This window comes from Zonotrichia albicollis, chromosome 3 (assembly GCF_047830755.1).
Source record: "Zonotrichia albicollis isolate bZonAlb1 chromosome 3, bZonAlb1.hap1, whole genome shotgun sequence".
Taxonomy (NCBI): domain Eukaryota; kingdom Metazoa; phylum Chordata; class Aves; order Passeriformes; family Passerellidae; genus Zonotrichia; species Zonotrichia albicollis.
In genome coordinates, this window is record NC_133821.1 from 44,032,998 (window position 1) to 44,057,144 (window position 24,147).

General features: G+C 40.6%; 1 protein-coding gene across 1 annotated transcript in view; it reads left to right on the top strand.

The window, feature by feature from the left end:
• Positions 1 to 24,147, top strand: part of KIF26B (kinesin family member 26B) — a 276,588-nt gene that overhangs the window by 68,283 nt on the left and 184,158 nt on the right. Inside the window, exon 3 of the mRNA XM_005489720.4 lies at positions 19,648 to 20,181. Coding sequence (XP_005489777.2) covers positions 19,648 to 20,181 — 534 coding nt within the window. The remainder of the gene's footprint in view (positions 1 to 19,647; positions 20,182 to 24,147) is intronic.

A 24,147-nucleotide genomic window follows, 5' to 3' on the forward strand; every position in this document is an offset into this window, starting at 1 on the left:
CTTGTACTAGGAATCCATGTAAATAAATCACCAACAACAATTTTGCTTTTTCAGTGGAGAAAATGACTTGGAATGTATTTCAGTATTTTAGCCTTGCTAAATTACGTACAGTATAATGCTTAGTCAAACCACTTGATGTATTTAGGGTATTTTTATAGCCAGTGAAGGAAGGCACAGTCCTCAAAAGGTGACTTTACCAACTCAGACACTCTTAAAGGTGACCTGTTTTCTTCCTTTAACTGTAATGTGTACTTAGGCTCAAATGATGTCAGAGTATCCCATCTTTTTATATGGCCTTATGATGCTGTCCAAATTCTGTTCAGATATGAACTGAATTGAAATCTTTTGCATCATATTCTCTTTTCATGCCTTTGGATATATTTCAGTGTCAGTGAGGAACTGTTAATACTCTTGGTTTTGTCCTTTTGAACTATGTGTAATTGTCAGCTTTTCAGAATAGGTTGAAGTTGTGGTACAGAACTATGAAAGTCACAAAAAATTCAACTGCACTTAGTAACTGTGTCTCAAAGTCTGCCAAGTGTGTGGACTCCTGTAGTTTAAATATCTGGTTCTCTGATTCCACATGGATTCCCAAGACAAAAAGTGTGCTTGCACCAGCCAAAACCAGTTCCAGGTATTTGTCTTTTAGTAGCACTAATAAAATCTTATCTCTGAAGTAGTTGTACTTGTCATTGAGAGATCCCTAAATGAGGGATCCTGACCTTATCAGAGATTCCAGGTCAGAGAGGCTAATGTTTTCTATGCTGAACTTTTTATGTGATGAATGAGCCTTTCCTTGGTCAATAAAGTTTCACTTTGCTGACTCTTTTGATTTTCTTTTCCATTTGTTTCAACTGCCTGCATAAATTCCATTTGCACTGGCTTCTCATCAGGTTGAGTTTTTGGTCTTGGGCTAACAGCCTGCTTTGTAAGATGTGCTAAGTCTTATGTTGGATGGACAAAAGTGGATATTTCATCAGCTCACTAAGGGAGTCTTGGTAGGGGGGAAAAAGAATTAATATACTCCTGGTAGGGAAAGTAATATACTCTTGGTAGGGAAAAAGAATTAATATACTCCTTCCACTCATGCTAGTGCTAGTTATCTAACACCTGGGCAGATCTGGCTTTCAAGTGGGGTGCAACTGCTTCTAGTTTTGTGTTTGGTATCATCTCCCTCTCTTCCCTGCTGGCTGGGCTTTGGTCACTTGTCAAACACAGTGATGATCTGTATGGTAACAGGAGAAGGAATTGCAGCCTACCCTTGCTCGTCTGTGGGTTTGTGAGACAACTTTAGGGAGGTCAAAGCAGAGAACAAATTTCTTTTTTCTTAATTATGAGTGCTAATCCAATAGAGGAAGTAGCAGAATTTGAGTGGTATCTGTTAGCTAGTCTGTACTGTATGGAACATAGCCTGGGGGGCATAAATCTGTACCTTGAGTTTTTGTGTATACCTTAAAGATTTAAATTAGGCTTAAAAGGTGAAATGACTATGTGTGAAGAAATGTGCAACGCACAGAGCCTTCAGTCTGATGCATTTCTGCTATTGCAGAAGCATTTCTGCTACTGCTCAAGCCTAGCTCCTTGGCAATGCAACCTGCTCTCCCCTCTGTGCAATGACTCCCAGTGAAACAGTGCCAAACTTGGAGTGCTCAGTGAGTGGGCTTAGCATAACTGAACTGTTAATTAAAATTCTGGAGTAGAAACTGAATGTCCAAGGCTAGTCAGAGTGAAACTACAAAAGTGCATATTTTTGATTGAAATATAGCCCTTGTGCACCTAGCTTGAGGGAGAGTCTCAGTGGAATTCATTGCAAATCTCCCTGTAGCCTGTTTCACATACAAAGTGATTTCTTTGATTTGGTTTTTTCTAGCTGAATATATTGTGATTTGTGTGGTCGACGACTGTTGGTCTAAGCACCTGGCATGTCAAAAGAAGTGTTCAAACTCTATTTTATTTGCTTCTCCATCTGGAGAGAAGATGAAAACTAACAGTTTAATTTTAGAGCTGAAAGATGATTGCATACTGTAGTGGTGAGTGGAGTAGAATTTAGGCAGAGCAAAATGTCCAAATATCCACTTTCATAATGTCTGCTCACTAGTGTTTGTGTTTCACTTCAGTCAACACCCTCCATCTAATAATGTTTCTCCACCATGCCTAAAAATATCTGTTAAATCTTCTTTACATGCACAGCTAAGCTGGCAGGATGTTGGTTAGTAAAAGTTAAAATCTTGAGCAGTAGCTCTTTCAAAGTTAGACCTTTCCAAATTATGCTTCAGTTGAGAGGTGATCTTCAAAGTAGCTAATGAATAAGTGGATACTGAAGGAAAAAACCAACTAACTCAATGGAATTAATTTGCTCAGCTATTTGGTCAGAGGTTGCTTATGGAAGGAAAACATGGTCAAAGACAATGTTCCAGAAACTTGCTTTTCTGTTTGTTCCTTTTGAAAGGGGAAAATAAAATGCTCCAATAACCCAATTTTTCTTTATTTAAGCTTCTCTAATTTTAAATGAGAACACTATTTTCACAATTTTTCAGAGGCAGTGGAAAAGGGAGTTAATTCTCGGCGCGCGGTGATCTTCTAGCATTTCCTTCATGGTAACTGCTGTGTGCTCTGTTTGCTGAGAGTTGTTTGAAGTGCCATATACAAAGGAATCCTATGTTTTATGGAAGGACTTCTTTTTAATTAAAAAAAGGCTGCAAAGAAAGTAAAGTTGTTGCATATCTCTGCAGTACTTACAGTAGAGCGAGGAGTAAAGGAAAACTTTGGGACTGTGTGTGGAGGGAAAATGGAAAGATGCAGTCCTGAAATTCAGTACTAATGGAATTAGTGTGAGCAAGACCAGGCCCTGATTGTGTTAAAGGATATATAGCACTTTAAAGAGCTAAAGACCTGCTCTTGTTTTCTGACTGCAGTAAATGTTGTTTATCATTAGAGGCAAAAAATTGGACTCCTTCTTGCTCTTGCAAGATTTAGTTTCTTTTGGTTAGTATTTTACATTAAAAAATCTAATGTGTTTCAAATTAGGGTAATTTGAGGTTTTGGATAGGAGCTCTCTAATAAACATAATCAAGAAAAGATGTTCCATGGAGTAAGTTGCATAATATCTGGGTTTGTAATTGTGTTTTACTTCCCCATCTGCCCCACCCAACCAATAGCAGAAGAGTTTACATTTATTTTTAGCTTTACAGGGTTTCTATTTTATTTTTTCTACTCACATATCACAGTGGTATCTTGACTTCTGAAAAGATTCAGGCAGCTGGAAACCCTGGGGGGCTCAAAGGGGCAGGAGAGGGTTGGGGGGATGGCAGGGAAGGGAGAGGGAGCAAGTTCAGCGCCCGCAGCTCTTCATCTGCATGCTGCCTCTGTGCTCTCCAAGAGCAGAATTGAGAGGGTGGTACTGCAAACATCTGAAAACTGAATTTTGTACTGTCATCAAAGCTCAGTGCTCCAAGTCAGGGAGCTCATCAGCTGTGAGCAGGGTGTTGTGGGTCTGCAGCATACACCATATTTGTTGGCCAAGCCTTTGTACAGCTCTGTGGTAGCTGTGACACACATTTCCCTCACATGGGATTTTTCTGCACATAGGAGTGCTGTGATACCAGTTAAAATTGTCATCTGGCTGTTTCTTATACTATTTACTTCTGGTTTTAGGCTTGTTTTAAAATTAAATGAACTTTGTAGAAGGCAAAGGGACAAAATTTCTGTAAGTTACTGCACACTCATAAAGCCTTTATGGCTCAAATAAGTCCCTTTACAGCCTTGTTTGGCTACATGAAGAAGTACTGGGTTGCACACTACTGACTTTACCCTAAAAAATTCTTTCTGTTTTAGACATTGCTGACAGTGACTTAGGCAACCTGTTTCATGGATTTATCTCGTGAGTGATGTACTAAAGCTGCAAATGAAATGTGACACAGGAATCACTTTCCTGAGATGAAGCCTAAAGACATTTAATGCATTGCATCAACAATAGGCTTAATACTTAAGGCAGTGTCCCAAATCTGTCAGCAGGACCATAGTTGCTTCCCACCCAGGCAGAGCATGTCCCAGGGCTGCAGGGCTCTGTTCTGCTCGTTTGCTCCTGCTTTGCAGGGTGCCACAATGTGTTTGACAGTAGACTTGATCATTCAAGTTCTGAGCCCAGTTTGTACATGTACAGTAGGTGATTTCTGCTCTGTCACTGTAAAGGAAGCCTGAGGATTCCCTCATCTAAGGAAGTAAGGGAGAAGGACTTTGAAAAGTGGTTGCTGTGATGTGTAATGTCTGTACAAAGATGGGGAATCTCCAGAAGTCATGTCCCAGACGGTGACTTGAACATCTGTTCTGCCAGGTACTGTAGCCCACTCAGATCTGGATTGCTCCAAAAGAAATGAGGAAAAATGTCAGGGACTTCCATCTGAATATCAGGAAACACTTTCACCATGCAGGTGACAAAACACTGACTCCCGTCAGTGCCCAAAGAGGTTGTGGAGCCCATTGGAGATGTTCAAAAGCTGTTTGGACCAGACCTGGTCCTTGGCAGTCTGTTTTAGGTGGTCCTACTTGAGCAGGGAGGTTGTATAGAGATCACCTCCAGGGGTCTCTTCCAAATTCAGCTGTTCTGTGATGCTGTTTCTTTGCTTCTCTTACTGAAGAGTCTACAGGTACTCTTGGATCAGCCAGAACTGGGGCCCTGGGCAAGTGATATGATATGAAGTGCATGGTTTTGCAATTTCTGTTTGGGACTGATTTTGCAAGAAGGGTTCAGAACTATTTATTCATTGTGTTGCAAATTTCATCTTGAAGTTAAAAATGCTTCTAAATGTCATTGATAGAAATAACTTGGGCTGTCTTCAAACCTTTGAGATTTCTTTTTGTATTGCCTTCTGAGAGCTGACTTTATATGCTATTAAATAGCAAAGGCACTTTTCTGTGTAGATTTTTTAAAAATACCAATACGAGCATGAGGAAACTAGCCACAACAAAGTTCAGGACAGAGGCATTTGAATGCTTATTTGTGTGGAAGAGGGCTGCAAACACCTTATGTGTCTGATATGTCTGGCATTGCTGCCAAGTATAAGTGTGAAACCAATTTTGTACAAAGCCTGGCTGGGAACAGGGGTAGAAGGTTGGGTGGGGAATGAGAGGTTCACATCTGTTGTGGAAGATGGTGTAGAATGTTCTAGCTGCACAGGTATAATTCTCCCTGGAAATAAAATGAACTTAACAAGTGGTGTATTCAGTGTTTATTTTTTAAAAAAGCCACAAAAACTCTGAATGTATACATACACGTGTCAGATTTCATTAGTTATATTTGCACTGGATACCAACTGATGTCTCTGTAATCCTTCTCTTTTCCATGTCCCTTAAGTTTTGCATAATAAATTCAGAAAATGCTACAGAAGTGGATGCCAGAAAAGGTCTCTGGTGAAATTTTGTGAGCATGCCAGAAAACATTCTGTGGATGGTAACTTGGGAGAGTAAGTTAAATTATAATACTAAATTCAGGGTTTAGTTGAGAACACGAAAAGCATTTAAAATTAGGGGAGGGAGGGGGAGATGAACTTACCAGTAACTCCAGACTGCCAGTCCCTTTGGTAATCAATGGTCCTCAATGGGGCCTCTGTAAACATTAATAAAACAAAAAGATCCCAGTGTTGTAGTATCACATCTGGAAAACCCTAGAAGACCTTATATGTAGCTTGTGTAGTGTCGATGATAAATAAGTTCAGAGAGATATTGTGAGCTGGAACCACAGTTCTGGTTATTAATATCAAACTGTACAAATGGCTGCAAAGATGGCTAAAACGTTTGTAATTAAAAATGTCTAAAAATTTGATTGTGCAGTGCAACTATATATCCATCTGCAGAATTGGAGTATGGGTCACAAAACATCTGCTCCACTTTATGACGTACTAACTAGGTGGAGCCACTGCATGCTTCCAAAGTGGTCTGTTGGCATGTAGGGATCAGGTCCTTGCATGCAGCTTCCAGCTTGCAAATGCAGTTTGTTCTTCCGATGGGACACAGCTCGTGTTCCTGCTAGCTTGAGTACTGCAGTATTCTAGGGTTCTTCTGCCTGTGTTACTTGCTCATAAGAAAAAGTAAATACAAGCTAAGAGTGAATTATTGCAGGGCAGTCTGTAACTTTTGCTCAGGTCCTGAGTAGAAGGGCTGACAACGGACAATCTGTTTAATTTTTGTAGTATATAAATTACTTGGTGGCTGCTTTTTTCTCTTTTTCTCTTTTCCCATCTGCTGCAGTTAGCTGGATTTTGGGGCCACAAGAGATGGCTGCTCTTGCACACCTTATGCAAGAACCATAGAGATTGTGTCTTATCTTGCATGCATGAAGGTGGACAATGCAGTTTCTGAGGAGATGAAGGTTTTAAACCCCAGAAGGCTCCTCTGCTGAGTGATGTGGCCTAAAAGGTGCAGCTCTGTGGAGAGAATGGCCCTGCTGCCTCGGCAGTCTGGGAGGATCTAATGAGCCTGGCAGAATAGCTCTGGAGCTTAGAAGTGCAATAAACAACCTCATGCTTGGCAGCTTTTCTTTGCAAGGTTGTTTGCTTCCCTGCTGGGTGTCCCTGCTCGAGTCCCTGCTGCTCCTCATGGTTTATCTAAGGGCTGTAGGCACCAAGGTCTGGGGTGCAGACACTGCTGTGGGACCTGGCTGCAAATTCTTCATATGGCTTTGGGAATCTGGCCTGAAACCACAGTGGCACCTCTAATCACTGCTCAGGCTCCTTCAGCCCCCTCTCAATCTTATCTCCATCTCAGTCCAGCTCTTCTGCTCCAGCACTAGGAATAGAAATAGTGGGATTTGATGCTAATTCAAATGATGCTCCTTAGCTAATTCATTATGCTCCTTAGCTTGTGCCTCATCTCCTTCAGAGAAGAATAATCTTTGATGGGAACTGTCTGAGTCTGCCTGGATCAGGAGGAGTGAAGTTCTATATGAGAGATAGTAGTAAAATGAAAACCAAGCTCTGGAAATGAAACTAAGAAAAATAAGGTAATGCATTGGTAGGAGAGTTTACTCACAATTGTTTTCTTTCTGTAGCTTTCAGCTATTCAGACAAAAATAAATTTAAGCCAGTAAAATAACAACTCCTTATTTCCCCCTTCCCTGCACTGTTTTCCTTGAAGCATCTTTCTCAGATGATGTTAACACTATTGCCTTTGGTTGTTTTTTTTTAAAAATCCAAATCCAGATGTCAGTTTGTCAATAAAAAAACAAAAATCAGATTTTTTTCTAGGTTGCATGAATAATTCATGTATGTAGATTTTAAAATGTGTTTACTTAATCGGTGGTTGCTGCAATTCATAGAAAGTTCTTTAGAGGCCATTGGGTTACTCTGATTGTAAATGATTTTTATTTAAGAAGATATATCTAGATTTTCTTTAATTGGGTTTGCTTTCTGAATCTAAGACCCGAATCAGTAGTGGGGAAGCCTGGAGCTTGATTTAGAGAGTTACTCTGTAGATTAATTGTGGGAGGTGCCCTTGGGGAGAGGGAAGAGCAGTGTCATAGTGGCAGTGATTGTTGCTAGAACTATTAGCTTTGTTCATTCAGATATAATTCCCATTTCCCTATTGATTATGCTGTGACTAGGTGCACAAGAAGTCCTGTATTAGTCTGAAGTCATGATCGCTGTCTTTTAATCTTTACAAAAGTTGGAAATCCATACTGCTCCTCACTGGTTAGAGAGCTTTTCATCTGAAGCTGTAACTTGAGGTACATTGTATTTTTGTTTAAGGCTGGCTAATGTTACCAGCCTCAACTGGAAGTTTTTCCCCGTCCTATTTTGTTTTTGTGTGTGGCTCGCTTGGGGACTATTTGGAAAAAGATTTGTAATCTTAGCCTTCATCAGACCACACAAGTCAAGAGGCTGATCCCCTCTTGGGCTTGTCAGCAGTCAGCTTAATCAGGACAGAGCGTGAGCTGTGGTGGGAATGGGCTGGACATGTTTTCAGCCCACACTTGTAGATCAGTGTCATGGGGGGCCAGCAACACTGAGCTGTTTGGCAGTGAGGGCTCATTATGTGCCTGTCCCCTGTGGTCCCTCAGCAAGGGCTCCAGGCTTCTGTTCCCAGTGAATGGATGTGGGGAGGGGAGTGCTTGGCCTCCTTCAGCTGTGAATGCTTTCATTGAGACCTTGGTGAGAACTCTTTCCAGCTGAGCCCTGTTGCATCCTTCACCATTTGAACTGCTTGGGACTTTGTGAGGGTGCAGAGGATGGGATATAGGCTGTGGCAGCCTGGGGTTTCACAGTGTGAGTAATTTTGAACAAACCCAATAGTTCTGCACTGAAACAATGCCTTCTTTTTGAGTTTGTGTTTTTTCTTTTTTTAACAGGTGACAACAACAGGAGGCTATTAGCTGTACTCCAAAGCTCTCCTAATCTGTCTGTAAAGATACATATTGAAATAGAGCACTTACCAGCCTGGAAAAGCACAGTGGTAAATGCTGCTTGCTTCTGGCTGTGAGAGTTCAGAAGCAGCAGTGGTCTCAGGGGGCTGTCTGTGGCCCACAGGATCATATTGTACCCTATACCTACTTAGGTTGGCTTCAGGCTCATGAAGGTTTCTTCTATACCCGCCTCGCCAGAAGCCTGGCAGCCAAGATGGGCTCATCAGCCTCTGGACCCAAGCTGGTACCTTCCCTCAGGGCAGCCTTATATCACACAGCTGTGTCAGCTTGGGGCAGTGCTGGTGCAGTAGGTGCCTTCTGGATCATTTGGTACAGAAGCAGCCAAATGCAGGTTCTGCAAAAGCCATAGTGAGTGGAGTTGAAGCTCTCTTCTTGTCATGTAAAGCCACACTCAGCAGCCCGACAGCTCCCATCCTGACCACAGCTTCTTGTCTTCCCCACACATCTTCCTGCACTCACCAGCCCCTCAAAGCCAGACTCTATCACCTCCTCTTGGCACAAAATACCAAAAACTGTGCAATTCCTGCCTCAGCAGATGCAGGCAGAGTCTGCTGAATTGGAGCTGAAGCATATGCTGAAGTATACACGAGTTTATAGTTTGGGTAGAAAGTCACACACTGACATAGTGTAATCAAATTTAGCAGGTATGTTTGCAGCAGACTTAAGAAAAACAGGCTGTGTGTCATAACACACTTTCTGCCATGTGTGTTGGCATGGCTGAACAGTGCAGCTACCCCAGGGCTGGAGAAAAGAGCTTTGCCTGGAGAAAAGATGTCCTGTGCACAGCAGTTTGTCCCCATGCTGTTTGTAAGGGAGTCGCGACACAGGTACTCAGTTTGCCCTGAGAGTAGCTTTAGGAGTTTCTTCAGGATTTTTTGTTTTTTTCTCTTTCTTCCCCTTGGCATATTACAAATATTTATACTGTGCTAATAAAATATAAGCTGATCTTGCAACTGGAGTGGAAATCTGAAAACAACTTAGCTCATGAAATTATTCCCATCTGAAAAGCTGAGGTGTGCTCCTGCCTCTTGCCCTGTATCCTAGGTGGAATAAATATTCTTTCATGGCTGCTCTAATGCTTTTAGACTTGGCTGCATGGAAGTTAGGGGCACATAATGCCCTCAGAGGTAGATTTTAACTTTTCTGTTTGTTTGTTTTCTGTTTGTTTTCATATGTCTGTAATATTTCCTGCAAGCATAAAAATGGTATAAATATATCTAAACTGATGTATGTGAGAAATCTGTAGAATATGATGAGATCGGAATTGATAAAAGAAGTGTACATGCATTTACAAATTTCCAAAGAGAAGATTTTAATGTTACACCTCATTTTAGGTGTTCCATGGATCATAGACAGTAGTTATAACTGATTTCATGTGCACAAAAGAAATTAAGCAAAACCATAATTAGACAATTTGATAACTAGATCATTAACAAGGTCTTAATATAACTGTGGTAGTGGAACAACTATAAATACAAGTCCATATCTGGTTACTGTCTGGTATTACATCAAAGCTGAGGAGCTTTCACAAGCAAGCATAACTCACACTGAGGTATGTAAAACTCTTAGAATTAAATTTCACTGGGTTGCACTGGGATTTTTCTTTTCTCAGTTCACAGTATCAATAAAAACAAACCCAAGTGCTAATAAAAAATAAAAACAATATTATGCACACCCAAAGTGGTGAGTATGGTGTTGATTAACCTGAGCTGGGATTCATGTGCAAAGTGAGGTGGTGTCACAGCAGAGGGGCAGGAGAAGGGTTGGAGGGTACCTGCAGGGTTTGGGAGCTGCGCACCTGATAAGCCTGAGACTGAACTCCAAAAGGCTGTGCAAGCCAGGAAGGGAGCATGGCCATTGTATTGCTGGCAGGAAAGGAACAGGATGGTGGTGCTTTTCTCTCTCTGAGGTAAAAAGGGGATTTCCAACAGGCTGAGTCACTGAAAAGTAGTTTGATCTTGGACAGGATGAGATTTTGCAGAGTCCTGATGCAGAAGGAAGCAGAACAGCTCTTCTGTGGGTGAATGGCTTGGGGTGAGAAGGAGGTGACAATGATACCAGGCTAAATGTTGCTGAAGGGGAAAGATTTGGCAGTGAGACTGTGAGAGCCTGCATGGCTAGACAGCAGGGGGCTGTGGCTGCCTGTGGAGCAAGTGCCTGTCAGTACCTGATATGTGGCCACTATTTGGAGCAGCAGCCCACTGCAGGCATGGTATGTGTCAGGGAGGATGTTTCAGACAGGTGGTGTCAAACCTCAATGTTGCTTACAGGATGCTCTCGTGCAACTTCTGTCCATCCAAAATACATAGCAAAATAGCTTAAAGTCCTTTGGGAAAGCAGCGTGGCATAGAACTCATTGATAGGAAAGTTGTGATCTTCCTTCTAGGTCAGCAATTGTTTACCCCATCAACAGACCTTCAAATTGCTTGTGTCAGGAATTAGGAGAAAAAAATTCTTTCAAAGGTCATTGCCTTGATTTCTTCTCTCTCCCTTCTTTGTCCACTTCCAGTCTCACCATCGGCTTCAAGTAAGTATTTTGTCTTTTTCTTCTGTAGTCTAAAGGATTGTACAGTCATCTTAGGACAATTCTCAGCATCTCAAGATCTCTTATACTCCAGCTTTCTCTAGGCCTAGTTGCTTGATCCTGGGTGCATTCCCCTGAAGGAACTAACTTCTAAAGAAGGCATGTAACAGCTCTGTGAGTACTGAGTTGCATGTTTAGTTCAGTTGAGATAAAAAGCTGATGGAAGTCCCCAGTCAGCAATATTAGTGTGAGATGTGACTGCCACTGAGTGGTAGGAGCAGGTTTGTGTTCAGCTTGGAATGCTCTGCATGTATAAGGGTTTGAGAACGAGTTCAGAGAGGAGACTCATTCCTATTTCCAAATTACATATTCTTATCAATGTTATCTATCTAATGCGAAACTGAAACAGAGAAGAGCCAAATGTCAGTTTTTCATGTGCTTCTGACTGTGAATGTGCATGGGAGAGGTTTCATCATTATTGTGAACTTGCCTTTGTGATCTCCTTTCCCATGGTCAGGAACAATATTTATTTTCTTGTTTCCTAGGTGGCAAGCAGATAAGCTCCATCTGATTTGAATAAAGTGGGCAGAAATTTACTTCTACTTGCTAAGATTAAGATTTCTTGGGTTGTTTGGTGTTTTCATGATCAAGGACTTGAATGAAGATCAGTTTAAAAGTGTGAATTTCAAATGGCCCTGTTAAACTGCAACTCTTCAGGTTTTAACTGTCCATGATTAGTTCTGTACTAAGACTTGCAATGCTCTAATTCTAATCACTCCATATCTTTGACATTCCCAACTCCTTTCCAGCCAAGCTGAGATGGGCAGAAATCTGATAGCAGCAGAAAAGAAAGTGGAAAAGGGAGCCTGAAAGTGTGTTGCTTGAGGAGAGCATATTCAGGATGAATGAAAGGTAGCTTTGGTGCATCTCATTGGAACCTCAGTGTGAAGTGGACAAAATGGCAATATTCTTTCCAGAAGTCAAGTGACTTAAACAGAAGAGCACAATAACCCAAATTTAAAAGGAAATGTTGCAAAGACAAAGTTCTTTACCCCCACCAACAACTGTATCAATCTATTGACTTTTTTCCTTATTTTGGTTATTTCTTCCCTTCCAAAACAGTGGTCTTGCATGCAATTTAAAAATGATAATGCTCCTCAGGGACGAGAGAAAAGCATAAGAGTGAACTGCATAAATGGTTTAAAAAAGCAGGATACAAAAGTTAGCTGAAGAGGAGCAAAAGGTTTTGGTTCTCTGATGCCTCTCAATTGTAGATGTGCTGAAGCTGAATAGATTTGTTTACAAAATTTTACATGTTGAATAGTTCTTTTGAGATTGCTAAATCATTGAATAAACCCCACAATAATCTTTCTAATTATTGCTTGCTTAAAATAAAAGATTTTCATGTTTGAAAAGCAGTTACAAGTGGCTTTAGCTTGCCACAAAACTCTTTTAAATCAGGGGAACATTAAGCATGTAGGTGTCACAAATGCTCTCCTGACCTTCTCATTTAGTTACCCCACTTCAGGTATGACAGCTTTTCCAGAAGTCAGTGGTTATTGTGTCAGTAGTGGCTCAGTGCTGGCATTTGTTAAAGATCTCTAATGCTTTCCTCTCAGGGAAAGCAAGCCAAACTTTGGAAATCTGGGTGTGTGTCAGAACAAGAATTGCTACTGTAGCCTGGTTACTCGAAGAGGTTCAAGTGATGTGGTGATTAGATGTTCATCAAGGCTTCTAATAATAGAGAGTTTTGAAAGGATCAAATAAACCCTAATGTTATTCCAGTGTTTTAGCATGTCTGGCCCATGTAATCATAGGTCAGTCATGCTTTATGCTTATCCCAGATGAACTTGAAAGGGTGGGTAAAAGGATATCAACCACACAGAACAATGTCTTTTTGAATGGCATCAGAGCGATTTTATAAAGGTATAAAAAAGGTATAATATCTGCCACGGTGGTGAGGAGGGAGAGTAGCATTTGGTTAATAAGACTAACAGTTTGTAAACTCATGAAAGCATCTAGTCCTGGCAATAGCTGGGGCAAATTTGTGGCTGGACCTCAGCTGTGTGAAGAGACAACAATAGCCACTGATTTCTGAGGTGACTGGAAACCTGAGCAAAAATGCTTCTGAAATACATCTGGGCTCCATGCACAACACTAAATTGCTTATAGCAATGATGCACAAAAATTCCAGAGGATCAAGGTGAACAATCAGTTGAACATAAGCTCATAGTGTGCTCTGGTGGCTAAGAAAGCAAATGCAATCTTTCCATATCCAAAGCAAAGAAGGGAGAATAGAGCTGCTGCTTTTTCTAGCATAAGGGTTGAGGTTTCTGCAATTCTGAGTTTGTTTCTATTCTTTATTCTATCAAAAGGGTGCTGACAAATACTGCCCTTTTAGTAACAGCTGAGTTTGTCACAAAACTGTGAAAGAATCTTCCCTCCAGGAGACCCTATTATGGTGTGGCAAGAGATGTAGCAGAGCTCTAGACAACTGCATAGCAGAGCTCTTTGGTCAAGACTTGGATTTGCACCACTGAATGTGTATTTAGATTTTCCTGCTGCTGTTTCATCTCTTCTTCCCAACCCAATTAAAAATCTGGCTGCTGCATGGCTATCGAATGCTAACACAAACACCTGTGTGCCAGATGTGTACAGCTGTAAGTCCGTCAGTGCTGATCCATCAGCAGAGCCATGAGCCAGTCCATGGAGCAATTAGAAAACTCTTTTTTTTTTTCTTCTCCTTTTCCTGTCCCATTTTTAATCCTCCTATTTTCCCAGGGTTTTCTGTCCTCTGCTTCCTGCTGCTGTGAGTTTGTAAGGTGAGCCCTGCTCAGACTTTCTGTCTCTTTCAGATAAGAAAACTGCCTAAACCAAATGAACACATTTTTCTGTCTGCAGAGTGGCTGGTTAGTACTGACAAGTGTTAAATTATAGAAGTCCAAATGTCAGTTGTATATGCCAGCTCAAGAAAAACACCTTGAAATACAAGTGTTGTGAGGGTTACACCAGACAGGATTAAGACTTCATTTTTGAATTCCCCCTCTTTCTGAAAAGAACTGGTCTCCCAGATGTGTTTTGGAGATAGTGACTGTAGGACAGGGTGTACTCTCATTGCCTTTTTGAAAGGAAAGACTCAAGTCAGCAGCAGTATGTTCAAGTTTGACAGACAAGAATGGCAGTAGTTAAAGAGGTGAGGCATAATAATGCTGCTGAGGTTTTACTGCAGTTGGTAAGAGAGTGCTTTTACAAGGGCTTTCTGGAAACAGGCTAATGTAAAAAGGCTTTTTCTTATTCTGCTGTGCTTTCCTTATGACTACTCTCTCTACTGTCCTCAACATGGACTAACAGTGGGGAATGTTGCTGCTAGGGAAAGGAGAGAGTTTCAGGAGGAAGAGAGTGAAATATGTTCTTTTCTAGTGGAGGAGATGATTTCATTTGCTCAGCCGGGAGTGATAGTGGATGGCTTATTTGAAGGTGCCGTGTTGGGTGTGAGGGGTGACTTCTGTGGCAGGGAGGGTCGGGAGTGTGGTCTTGACCAGGGAAGGTGTCAGTTGCTGTGTACAGAGCAAAGGACAAGGGAGGCTACTTTAGTGACCCCTTGGCCTGGCCCATGTGCAACCTTGGCTTTTACTCACCAGACAACCACTTGCACTAACGGAGATCCCAACTGAAATAATTCAGATTATTCAATCTTTACTGAATGAAATGAACTGATTTTTATCCAAGAGCTCCCAGCTCAGTTTGATGGTGCAGGGTTGCTAATTTAGAGTCATAGTGTTTATCCTGTTATGCTTATTTGAAGGAAAACTCCCACTGACTTCAGTATATTTGGATTTACTTTTGCTTTAACAGAAATTGTGCCATTGTAATCATGAGGAGCTGTTTTTTCAACTGTTTGGGCTCTGGAATGCTGCAAACAGACAATCTCTCAAATGTAGCCTAGAAGATGGTAGGATATGTTTAAGTTAGGGTGCAAGGTCACTTGGACAATAGCCTAAGTGCCTATGAAAAATAAATTACAAGTATAATCACTTTATTGAGCTGGAAAGTACACCCTCAAGAGAGAAAGGAGAATGCAGAAGATTTTTTGTTTTTTATTTTTTTTTCTTTTTCACCCTCCTCCTTTTTTCCTAAATAGAGGACAACTGTTGACTAACAGCATTGTGTTTAGAGCAGAGATGTTTGCGCAGTCATGGAATAATATGGGGGCTTTTTATCAGGGTAAAGCTTCCCTCCAACTGAGCTTTCTCAATTAGTCCTTCTACACCTGGCCTGTGGAGTGGGAGAATCTGGAAAACTCCTTCCTGGGAAGAACTTTGATCATTGCTTTCCTCTACCTCTCCCCTTACCTTGTGTGATGGATTACATAGCAGCAGTCATTTCTGCATGGACCCCTCCAGAAACAAAAGAACTCCCTGAGTCTTCTGTGAGCATCTTTAAGCAGAAGCTGGCCTCTGCGATTTAGTTAGTATTGACTGCTTTGTCTTTCTGCGAAGAGCAATGAGTAATATTTGGGTTGAAAAACACACTTTGTTCAAGAAGGTCTTGAGATCCATTGTATATTTGATTTTTCTCTGAGGTAAAGATGTAAGGCTACCATGTCTGACTTGCATAGGCTGTCATTGACCAAATAAAATACAGTTATATATGAAATCTTAGTGAGTATAACCTATATTAGTATCTGCTTGCTGTGTGCTTGCAGAAGAGTAGGATGTGTGTGAGGTGTTTGTATATGAATCTATGATCAACTAGATTCTTTGTAACATGTAAAAGTGCAGGTTGTTAATTTTATTTCTTGTCTGTCTCTGTGTCCACCAGCTGAGCTTATCCTCTCATTGTGTCCTCTCATTGTGTCCTCTCATTGTGTCCTCTCATTGTGTCCTCTCATTGTGTCCTCTCATTGTGTCTCCTTGTGAGCTTTGTGTAAATGTATGTGTGAAACAGAGGGTGCTTCATGCTGGAAGTGGTTGTTTGCTTTCTGTCTTGAGGAAGATGGGCTCTAAGCTAGGTGGCAGGAAGGAAAGGATTTATTCTCTTTGTCATCTGCTTTCTTAGTGATGGAGTTAGAACACTGTGAACGCTATACAGCAAGGTGCAGATTCATGAAGGGGTATGAAAGATGTGGAGGAATCTTCTGCATTACCTTGTCATACAGTAATCATGCAGTTCTTTTTCCCCCATGAAGTCAGGAACTGCATTTACCCTGGTTGAGCTGTCTGTGTCCTTCAGCGTTTCTTAACTAGTGCCCATTCTCTGTATATGTTTTCACTGGCTAAAACAAGAATTCTTCAGTTCACCTATGATAGGTCTCTAACATACAAAATTTCCTTCCAGCTTCTTTCTTTCCCGTGTGGGTTTTTAGTTCAGGAGCAAAGACGAGAGATTAGTCACTATCTTGGTGTTTACTTGACCTTGAGGACTCAAAGGTAATGTGAAAAGGCTTCTTGCATAATAGCTCAGTGTGCACTCTGTTTAGTTTGCTTCTTGCCTCGTGCATTTATGCAATGCTCTGTGTTGTGGCTGATCTCCTGAAGCTTTCAGACCTCTTACATGCCTTCATTTGTTTATTATAGGAATAGGAGTTTGCAGTAATGCTGTTTATACTAAAGTTGGGTGAACCCAACATTGCAGCCAGAAGAGAAACCATGGTGAACCTTTGCCCTGAACTCAAAGCAAACTCTCTTGTGATTTTTAAAGTTCTGTTTCAGTTTTCAGTGTCACTATGCTTTGTTCCATCAGGACTGGAAATGAGTGCCAAAATATAAATGGTGTTTTCAGTGTCAACCTCAGATTTCACGAGCAAATCTGCTCCTGTGCCAGGGAGTGTGGAGTTTCTTAGACCTCACATGTTTCACTGGAGACTGTAACCTTTTTCAGCTCCTGCTGCTCTGTGCAGCTGGCTCAAAGTGCTTATCCAGTGAGGCTTGCCCATCACTTTTGTATGGGAGCAGATATTGAACTGATAAGGATTCCTGGGAGAATGTGTGCAGATGAAATACTGAAACAGCAAGTGTAGTGTGTCTGCTCTCTGAGCAAGGGTATAGGGGTTGTTCAGTTGTGGCCTCTTCCCTACTAGATATTTTGTAAGACTGTCAGCCACTTCTTTGAAATTATAGTAGAGCTGCCTAGTGCAGAATAAGGAAGTAAACTCTCTAGGCTCTATCAGTTTTGTTTTGAGAACAAACTGTGACTAATGTCCTTCTGGAAGCTGAGTTTATCCAAATTCATTTGCTGTCCCATAGACTTTTCTGTTTCATGTCCCAGATTTGGATCCGGTACTGAGCTATCCATCTAGTAGATTATGATAGATTAGTAGGGCTAATCTTGGGAGTAATCAATTCAGGTTGTGCCTGTTTCTTCTTTCTGCTCCTGAGGAGGAACAGTCTGCCTTCTTCTCTCCCTCCCTCTCTCTCTGTGTTTATTGTTGTATCACAGAACGATCTGATGTTTGTTTTAACTCTGAGATGAAGCTGAATTCACTGCTGTCCAGCACTCTTTAAAGTTGGTGTGCTACTTGAATATTTATATCATGATGACATTTGCTTATGTTAGAGAAGGCTTTATTTCCTTGGAATATTTATCACAGTATCCAGAAATTTCCATGTTCCAACTGCTGCTGGATCTGAATGTTGTATATAATGACCTGGGTCCAAGCCCAGTTGCTTTGGGGAAGCTAACTTTGAAAGAACAGCAACCACCTCTGTGGCACTTACTAGCTGAAGGAAGAGCTGGCAAGGATTTTTCCTGCGCTGATGTGGAGCAGTCTGAAAAGAGGACTCATACCTCACTTCAGCTGCATAGGCAGCTTTGTCTAGCTCATTATGGGGAAAATAGAGAATCATTTCCTGGCACACCTGGCATCATGGAGTGGATGCCTATATCTGATGTGATCTGTTGACCTAGTTATGGTCTGGGATGGAAAATGTGATTTGACATGTTTTGCATCCTGTTTTTTCCCCCTGATTTCCACTGGTCCCTTTCCTGAAGGTTAATGGGGAAGGGTTGGTGCAGAATCCAGTTCCTGCCTTCCTGACACACTTTGATGATCTGACCCCCTTTGTGTGTGGAATAGAAATGACCAGCTTGAGGCTTGATCAGACCTCAGCCTCCTGTTGTTTCCCATCAGCTTATATGACTCTCCTGGGCTTCTGTGGCTGAAACTGCTCTTTTGCTGCTGTGCATAAGGAGGCTCTGTGATTTATGAATCAATTAATCACTGCATGCTGAGGAGCTGTTCACGGTAGTTAAACAGTGAAAATAAAATGCTTGAGTCTATAATAAAGATGGATCATAATGAATATGGCCCTCTACCAATGAATTCTCTCCCTCCTTACATTATACCCCCTATCCACTTTTTCAGCACAGCCAAACTATCAAGACATGAAATTTGTCTATCTCAATGCATGGGGTTCATCAAATTACTTAATTACTTGATAAGAGTGCTGTCTATTTGTGGATTTTTTTTCCCTCACACAGACATGCACTCTCCGATTTTGCTGCTAAAGCTGTTAAAGCCACAAAGATGAAGAGAAAAAGATTCTGATACTCTTGATTAAAAAACTTATTGAGTACTCATAAAAAAATCCACCAGTCTCTAAAAATTAGGGAGGGGCAGTTGAAGTCTGTCCTGCCTGATCTGTAAAACCACAGGAATGTGGTGTGAAAATTCCAAACAATATTTCCATCAAGTAACTGTCACTTTTTGCTCTGTGCACACATCATTGCTGTTTCTAAAACTGTGTGATACTGTAAGAACCAGGCCAATTTGGTGACAAGCCTGCTTTAAGATTGCTTTTTGGCTTCACTATTTGCACTTCAGTGATGGCACTCAGATCAGGGTGCATGTTGCCCTGTGGGCAGCACCACTGATGTTCAAATATTCACCCACGTGGTAAGGCTATGAGACAAGAGGCTTTAAACCTGGTTATGTGGTTTAGCATCAGAACTATGCTTTCAAACAAGAAAATAATTCTTCACAGATTGTTAACTCTATACATGTTGTATTTTTTAAAGAAAATTTTTACTTTTTTACTTTGATTTTATCAGCAGATACCCAAAATGGTGCTAGAACTTTCGTTAACGAAGTTGTGGTTTTTTGGTTTTTTTTTTTTTTTTTTTTTTCTGGACAGGATGTTCTTGGTAAATTATTTAATCAGCTATCTATCTGTTTTGAATTCTGAAAAGGATTTTTGAGAGAATGGTGGTACTTTTAATTTTCTTTTTCAGCTGTCTTTGAAGTGTTAAATTTTTGTTGCAGAGTATTTCCTGAGTTTTCTGAACACCAAAAGCTGAGGGTGATCAGTAGATGGATTTGTGAACCTTGCAACAAGTCCACTGGCTATAGTGGAGTTGCTCTTAATCTCACCTATGTAACTAAGTGCAGATTTCATTCAAGCCAGAAATTAGGTGCAGTGGTGTGAAGCAGGTTAATTCCTTTTCTCTGCCATGCATTGAAGCTTGCAGTGGATTTATAATATTTGCCACTTATCAGTAAAAGAATTTTTCCTTTCCAACACAATCCAGTTTCTCAATTTTGTTCAGCTCTGCTGCTGGCATATGTTGACTGTATCTAATGGCCTTTGTTTGCATTCTAAGCTTATCTCATAAATTTGCTTTTGAAATGCAGCTATAATGTTTCAATGTGGTGACTGTGGTTAAACATTTCTCTCCTGTCCCCCCTTACCCTCCTCTGTTTGATTTTTAGGACCCAGGTTTCTCTTCGGTGATTCACGAGAAGCTCCAGGTTCCCAATACCATTCGGAAGGCGTGGAACGAGAAGGACAACAGATGTGATGTTTGTGCCACACACCTGAACCAGCTGAAGCAAGAGGCCATTCAGATGGTGCTGACCTTGGAGCAAGCTGCCAACTCAGAACACTACGATGCCTCGCCAGGCTCTCCCCCGCCTCTCTCCAACGTGCCCACGCTGGTGAGCCCCCGGCACATGGGCAGCCTGCAGCCCAGGGACTGGGCCTACGTGCCTGCTCCTTACGCTCCATCCAACTACACAGGCTTTGTTGCCAACAAACACGGTGGAAAACCCAACAGTCTAGGAATTGGAAACGGGGTGGAGAAAAAAAATGGCTCTCCTGGACACCAAGCCAAGGTCAGCTTTCAAATGGCCACCAGCCCCAGCAATGGTAATGTTCTCAACTCGGTGGCCATCCAGGCCCACCAGTACCTTGATGGCACCTGGTCTTTGTCAAGAACAAATGGAGTCACTCTCTACCCCTACCAAGTAAGTATTTTCAAGTTACAGAACATACTTGTTTCCTTCCCACTGAGCTGGCAGGGGCATACTAACCCTGTTTGCCCCTGTCGGGTAGGAGTTGAGCCACCTGTGTAAGTGAGCACTAGGACAGGGAGAGCTGTAAATCAGTGATAGGGGATTGAGCTGGGGGAGACACAGATCAAAAACAGTATTAATGACAATACCTTCTATGAATTCAGCTTTTACTGACAGCAGAACCGAGCTCTTGTTTTTAATGGCAGAGACCTAATCATACAGTATTTTCAATTATGCTTACACAGTCCTCACTCACTTTCACTCAAGATACTCAGAGCAACAGCTGGGAGCCAGCCACACTTGGTTACTCCAAGAGAAGTGCACCTGGGATTTCTGAGCTGGTATTCAGGAAGGATCCGGATGATCTTTTATTCCATCCTCTGTGTGTGTGTGATCATTTGGGTACATGGAGCAGACACTAACTTCTCTGACATGTTTTAAGTTGCGTACATTCTTGATGCCAGCAGGTTCAATGGGTCCAGTAATCTCCAGATCCTAGCAGTGCTGGGATATTTTCATGTACTTTTCAGCATGTTCTTTTCTTCCTCTCTGTCTGTTTTCTAGTACACCACACCTGTAAGTGGCTGTAGAACCCATCCACAGATGGCACAGAAGAAGCTTTTTTTGTGTGACAGGAGGTGGGCTTCCTGACGCACCTCACTGCAGCTGGTGGGATTTTCAGAGTACCCAAGTACTTGCAGATTGTGACATACGCCTGTTCTTCACACAAAATGTCTCACAAATGTTCGCACAAATGTCCCAGTTAGCTTCCTTAGGCACGTAAACAACTTTAGACAAGTTATTTGCACCAGTCAAAGTTGGTCTTTCTACTAAATTATGAACATATTGCAAGATAGAACCCTAAATTAATATTTAACTTCTATTAGTATAACTAACTGATATTACAGCCAGAAAAAAGGCTATGTTTTCATAAGCATTAAGATATTGTCATGTACCAAAGCAAACTGGGTAAAACCAGAAATGAAGTACAGTTATTTTATCTGGAAAATATGTGACTTTATGCTTTTGTAGATTTATGCTCTGCTTAACCTGAATAATTTTTGGGTAGGTCAGTATGTGATCATAGTTTTGATCTAAGAAAAAAAAAGTCATCTGTGCTTCAGCTAAGAAAAAAAAACTAACCAAAGAATGCAGCTTAACAAATCTGAATAACTGTTATTTGTATTGGAAAATTAATTCCATTTTACTGAATTCACAATCTTTTAGGTTCATGTTCTGTGAAATTGTGGGGTTTGTTTACCTTTTATAATGTTTGAATTTCCTTGATGATTAATTTTATCTTAAAAATATTCACTAAGGCAAATCTAATATTTACAATTGTCTAGACTGATTCTGTAGTTTGGGTCCAGTTAAATTCAGAACTCTTCCCTACCCTTGATTTTCAATAACCTTGAACTAGAAAAGATTACCTCAAGACACCTCTCAGCCAAAACAACCCCAAAGCCAACACAAAACCCAACCAAAAGCCCCAGCTAACAGCAAAATAAACAAAAAATTATGAACAATAAAGAAAAAAATCCCAAACGAGCCTAGCAAGGCTGGTCTGTGTTAGAATATGTTGATTGTGAGTTTCATATTTTCCTTTAAGATTCTATTCTCAAATGTTAAGATTCTCACTGTACTCAAGTTGCCACATTTAATTCTCCTGCTGAGAAATAATAATGATAGATTTTTTCCTTAAGCACGCTAAAAGGATGTTAGTGTTTGTTTACATAGTATCTGTGTTAAGTGTGGGAATTAGTTGCGTAAGAAAAAAACTTTGAAAAGTAATTTGCTTGTAATTTCAAATATTAGTAAGATGCAAGATTTTTTTTTCTACTTTTGTGTGCAGTAACCAATTTTACTTGCTACATCATTTCAAAACATTTTAGATCTCTGTCCCACATAAATACATTTTTGTTATGCACTTATAGTTGCAAAACTGCTGGGGAAGGAGACGAGGAAGATGAATCTGTTATCTCATCTTAATTAGAACCCTTCTTGATTTGGAGGTGAATTTAAAAAAAGTGGTGCTAGCTACTTACTTGTGAATGTCTATATATTAATTAAGTTTTCTTGTCTCCCCTTAAGAATAGTGATTAGAAAAACTTCATTGTGCGTTAGCTAAGAGGAGTAGAAAATAATTTCTTGGGATAAAAAGCCTTGCACTTCACACAGAGAAGAGCAGTACCCTTCCACATCATAATCTTGTTAAATAGATGTCCAGGGAGAAGTCAGTCTCATGGCTCTAGACTTAATGGCACCTGTGGTAGACATGTCCCTTTGTAAATCAGCTTTTGTTAGACAGTCTAGATAACTTGAAAGAAATGCTTGAGTACCTTGAAAACAGATTGTGATGTCTTCCTTAAAGTATAATGAAAAAAAAGAGAAAACATTAGTTTGAAAGTGATGTTCTGTGGCTCAGAATTGACTCACTGCAATTTTAAGTACCAAAAAGTATTCCTACAGTTTTAAGTTGCAGGATGTTACTCCCTTTTTAGCATCTTCTCTACCAGCCTGCCTAAAATTAGAACCTTGATATGGCAGTTAATTACTATTTTTGTTTGAATTCCAGTAGAAAAACAATAAAAATAAATGAATATAAAAGGGAGTGTCGTGATATTGTAAAGCTGAACTGCTGTTTAGGACAAATCTTAAATGCCACTATTCAATTAATTTTGTAGAAAGAGCACTTTCCAATGAGGAGTAAGTAAAACAAATCGGAATTTATATGTACAGCTTTAGTAATGGATTATATGTTTAAAATCTGAAAAAAATTGGAAGTATACCAGATTTAACTGGCCATGCATGTCAGATCTAAAAAGTTTCTAGTAATTTCATGGATGTATTATTGGAACTAGTGAATGGAGTCTCCTAACATCAGAGGAATAGCTGCTAAGGATTTTTTAGGCAAAACTGATCCTACCTGGAGACTGGGAGATGGTGTAGATAACCCAATCAGTCCCCACTGTCCCTGCTTTATATGATTCCATATTTATGCACTCCTTGAAACAGAAACAAAAATCTGGTTCTAAAGATCTGTGATGTCCCCTGGGCCTGATTCAAAGGGGGCTGAAATCAAATTTTGATGGTAGGTACTTTTGCAAAACAGGGAATCAGAGGCAGGTAAATGGAATTGATTGGTCTTAAACAAAGTGTGGCCCATTACAGCCCTTCTGTGGAAACAGGAATGCTGAAATGGTCAGGGTAAAACTGACCTCTTTCTGTTTAGTACAGGTAGAAAAACACCAGTCAAAATTTAGTAGAATCTGATTCAGTCTGAAAATAGTTCCCTTTCCGTGCTGGTCAGCAGGTAGCATTTGTATGCCTCGTGGATCAGACTCTTTTGACCCTTGTAAAGAGTTCTGTGGATCTCCCTATCATTCAAAGTAATTTCAGTCTTTCCCTGCGCAGAAAAAACTCTTTTAAATTGTTGAGGTATTACCTGAGAAGGGCTGTAATTATTTGTGCAGCTGCTGGTGTGAATTACAGGATACCACAGTGTTAAGTACACTTTAGTTAGTTACCAGTGATTACTGAACACTTCCAAAGAGAAAAAAACCCTCTGGGCCTGGGGTGCTAATGTAGGAATGAAAAGTCCAAATTCCTTCATGAAATTATTGCTTCTTGTCATTTTCATAGAGAATGCAATATTAATTTTAATGCATAACACCTTTATTACTTTATTATCACAAGTTGATAAAGTAGCTAAAACAAAAATATCACATTAATGAATAAGATTTGAGTCCTTAGGAGTTCAGACTGATTCAGGGTTTGCTTTCAAAGGGAAAAGAGTTGATAATAGTGACTAGATTAAGCTGGTTGCACTTTTTTCTAGAGTTAAAGTCCTCCAATTTTTACTAAAATGTTAAACTACCTGCTTGGCTCTTATGTTGGTGTGCCTTTAAACCAACAGCA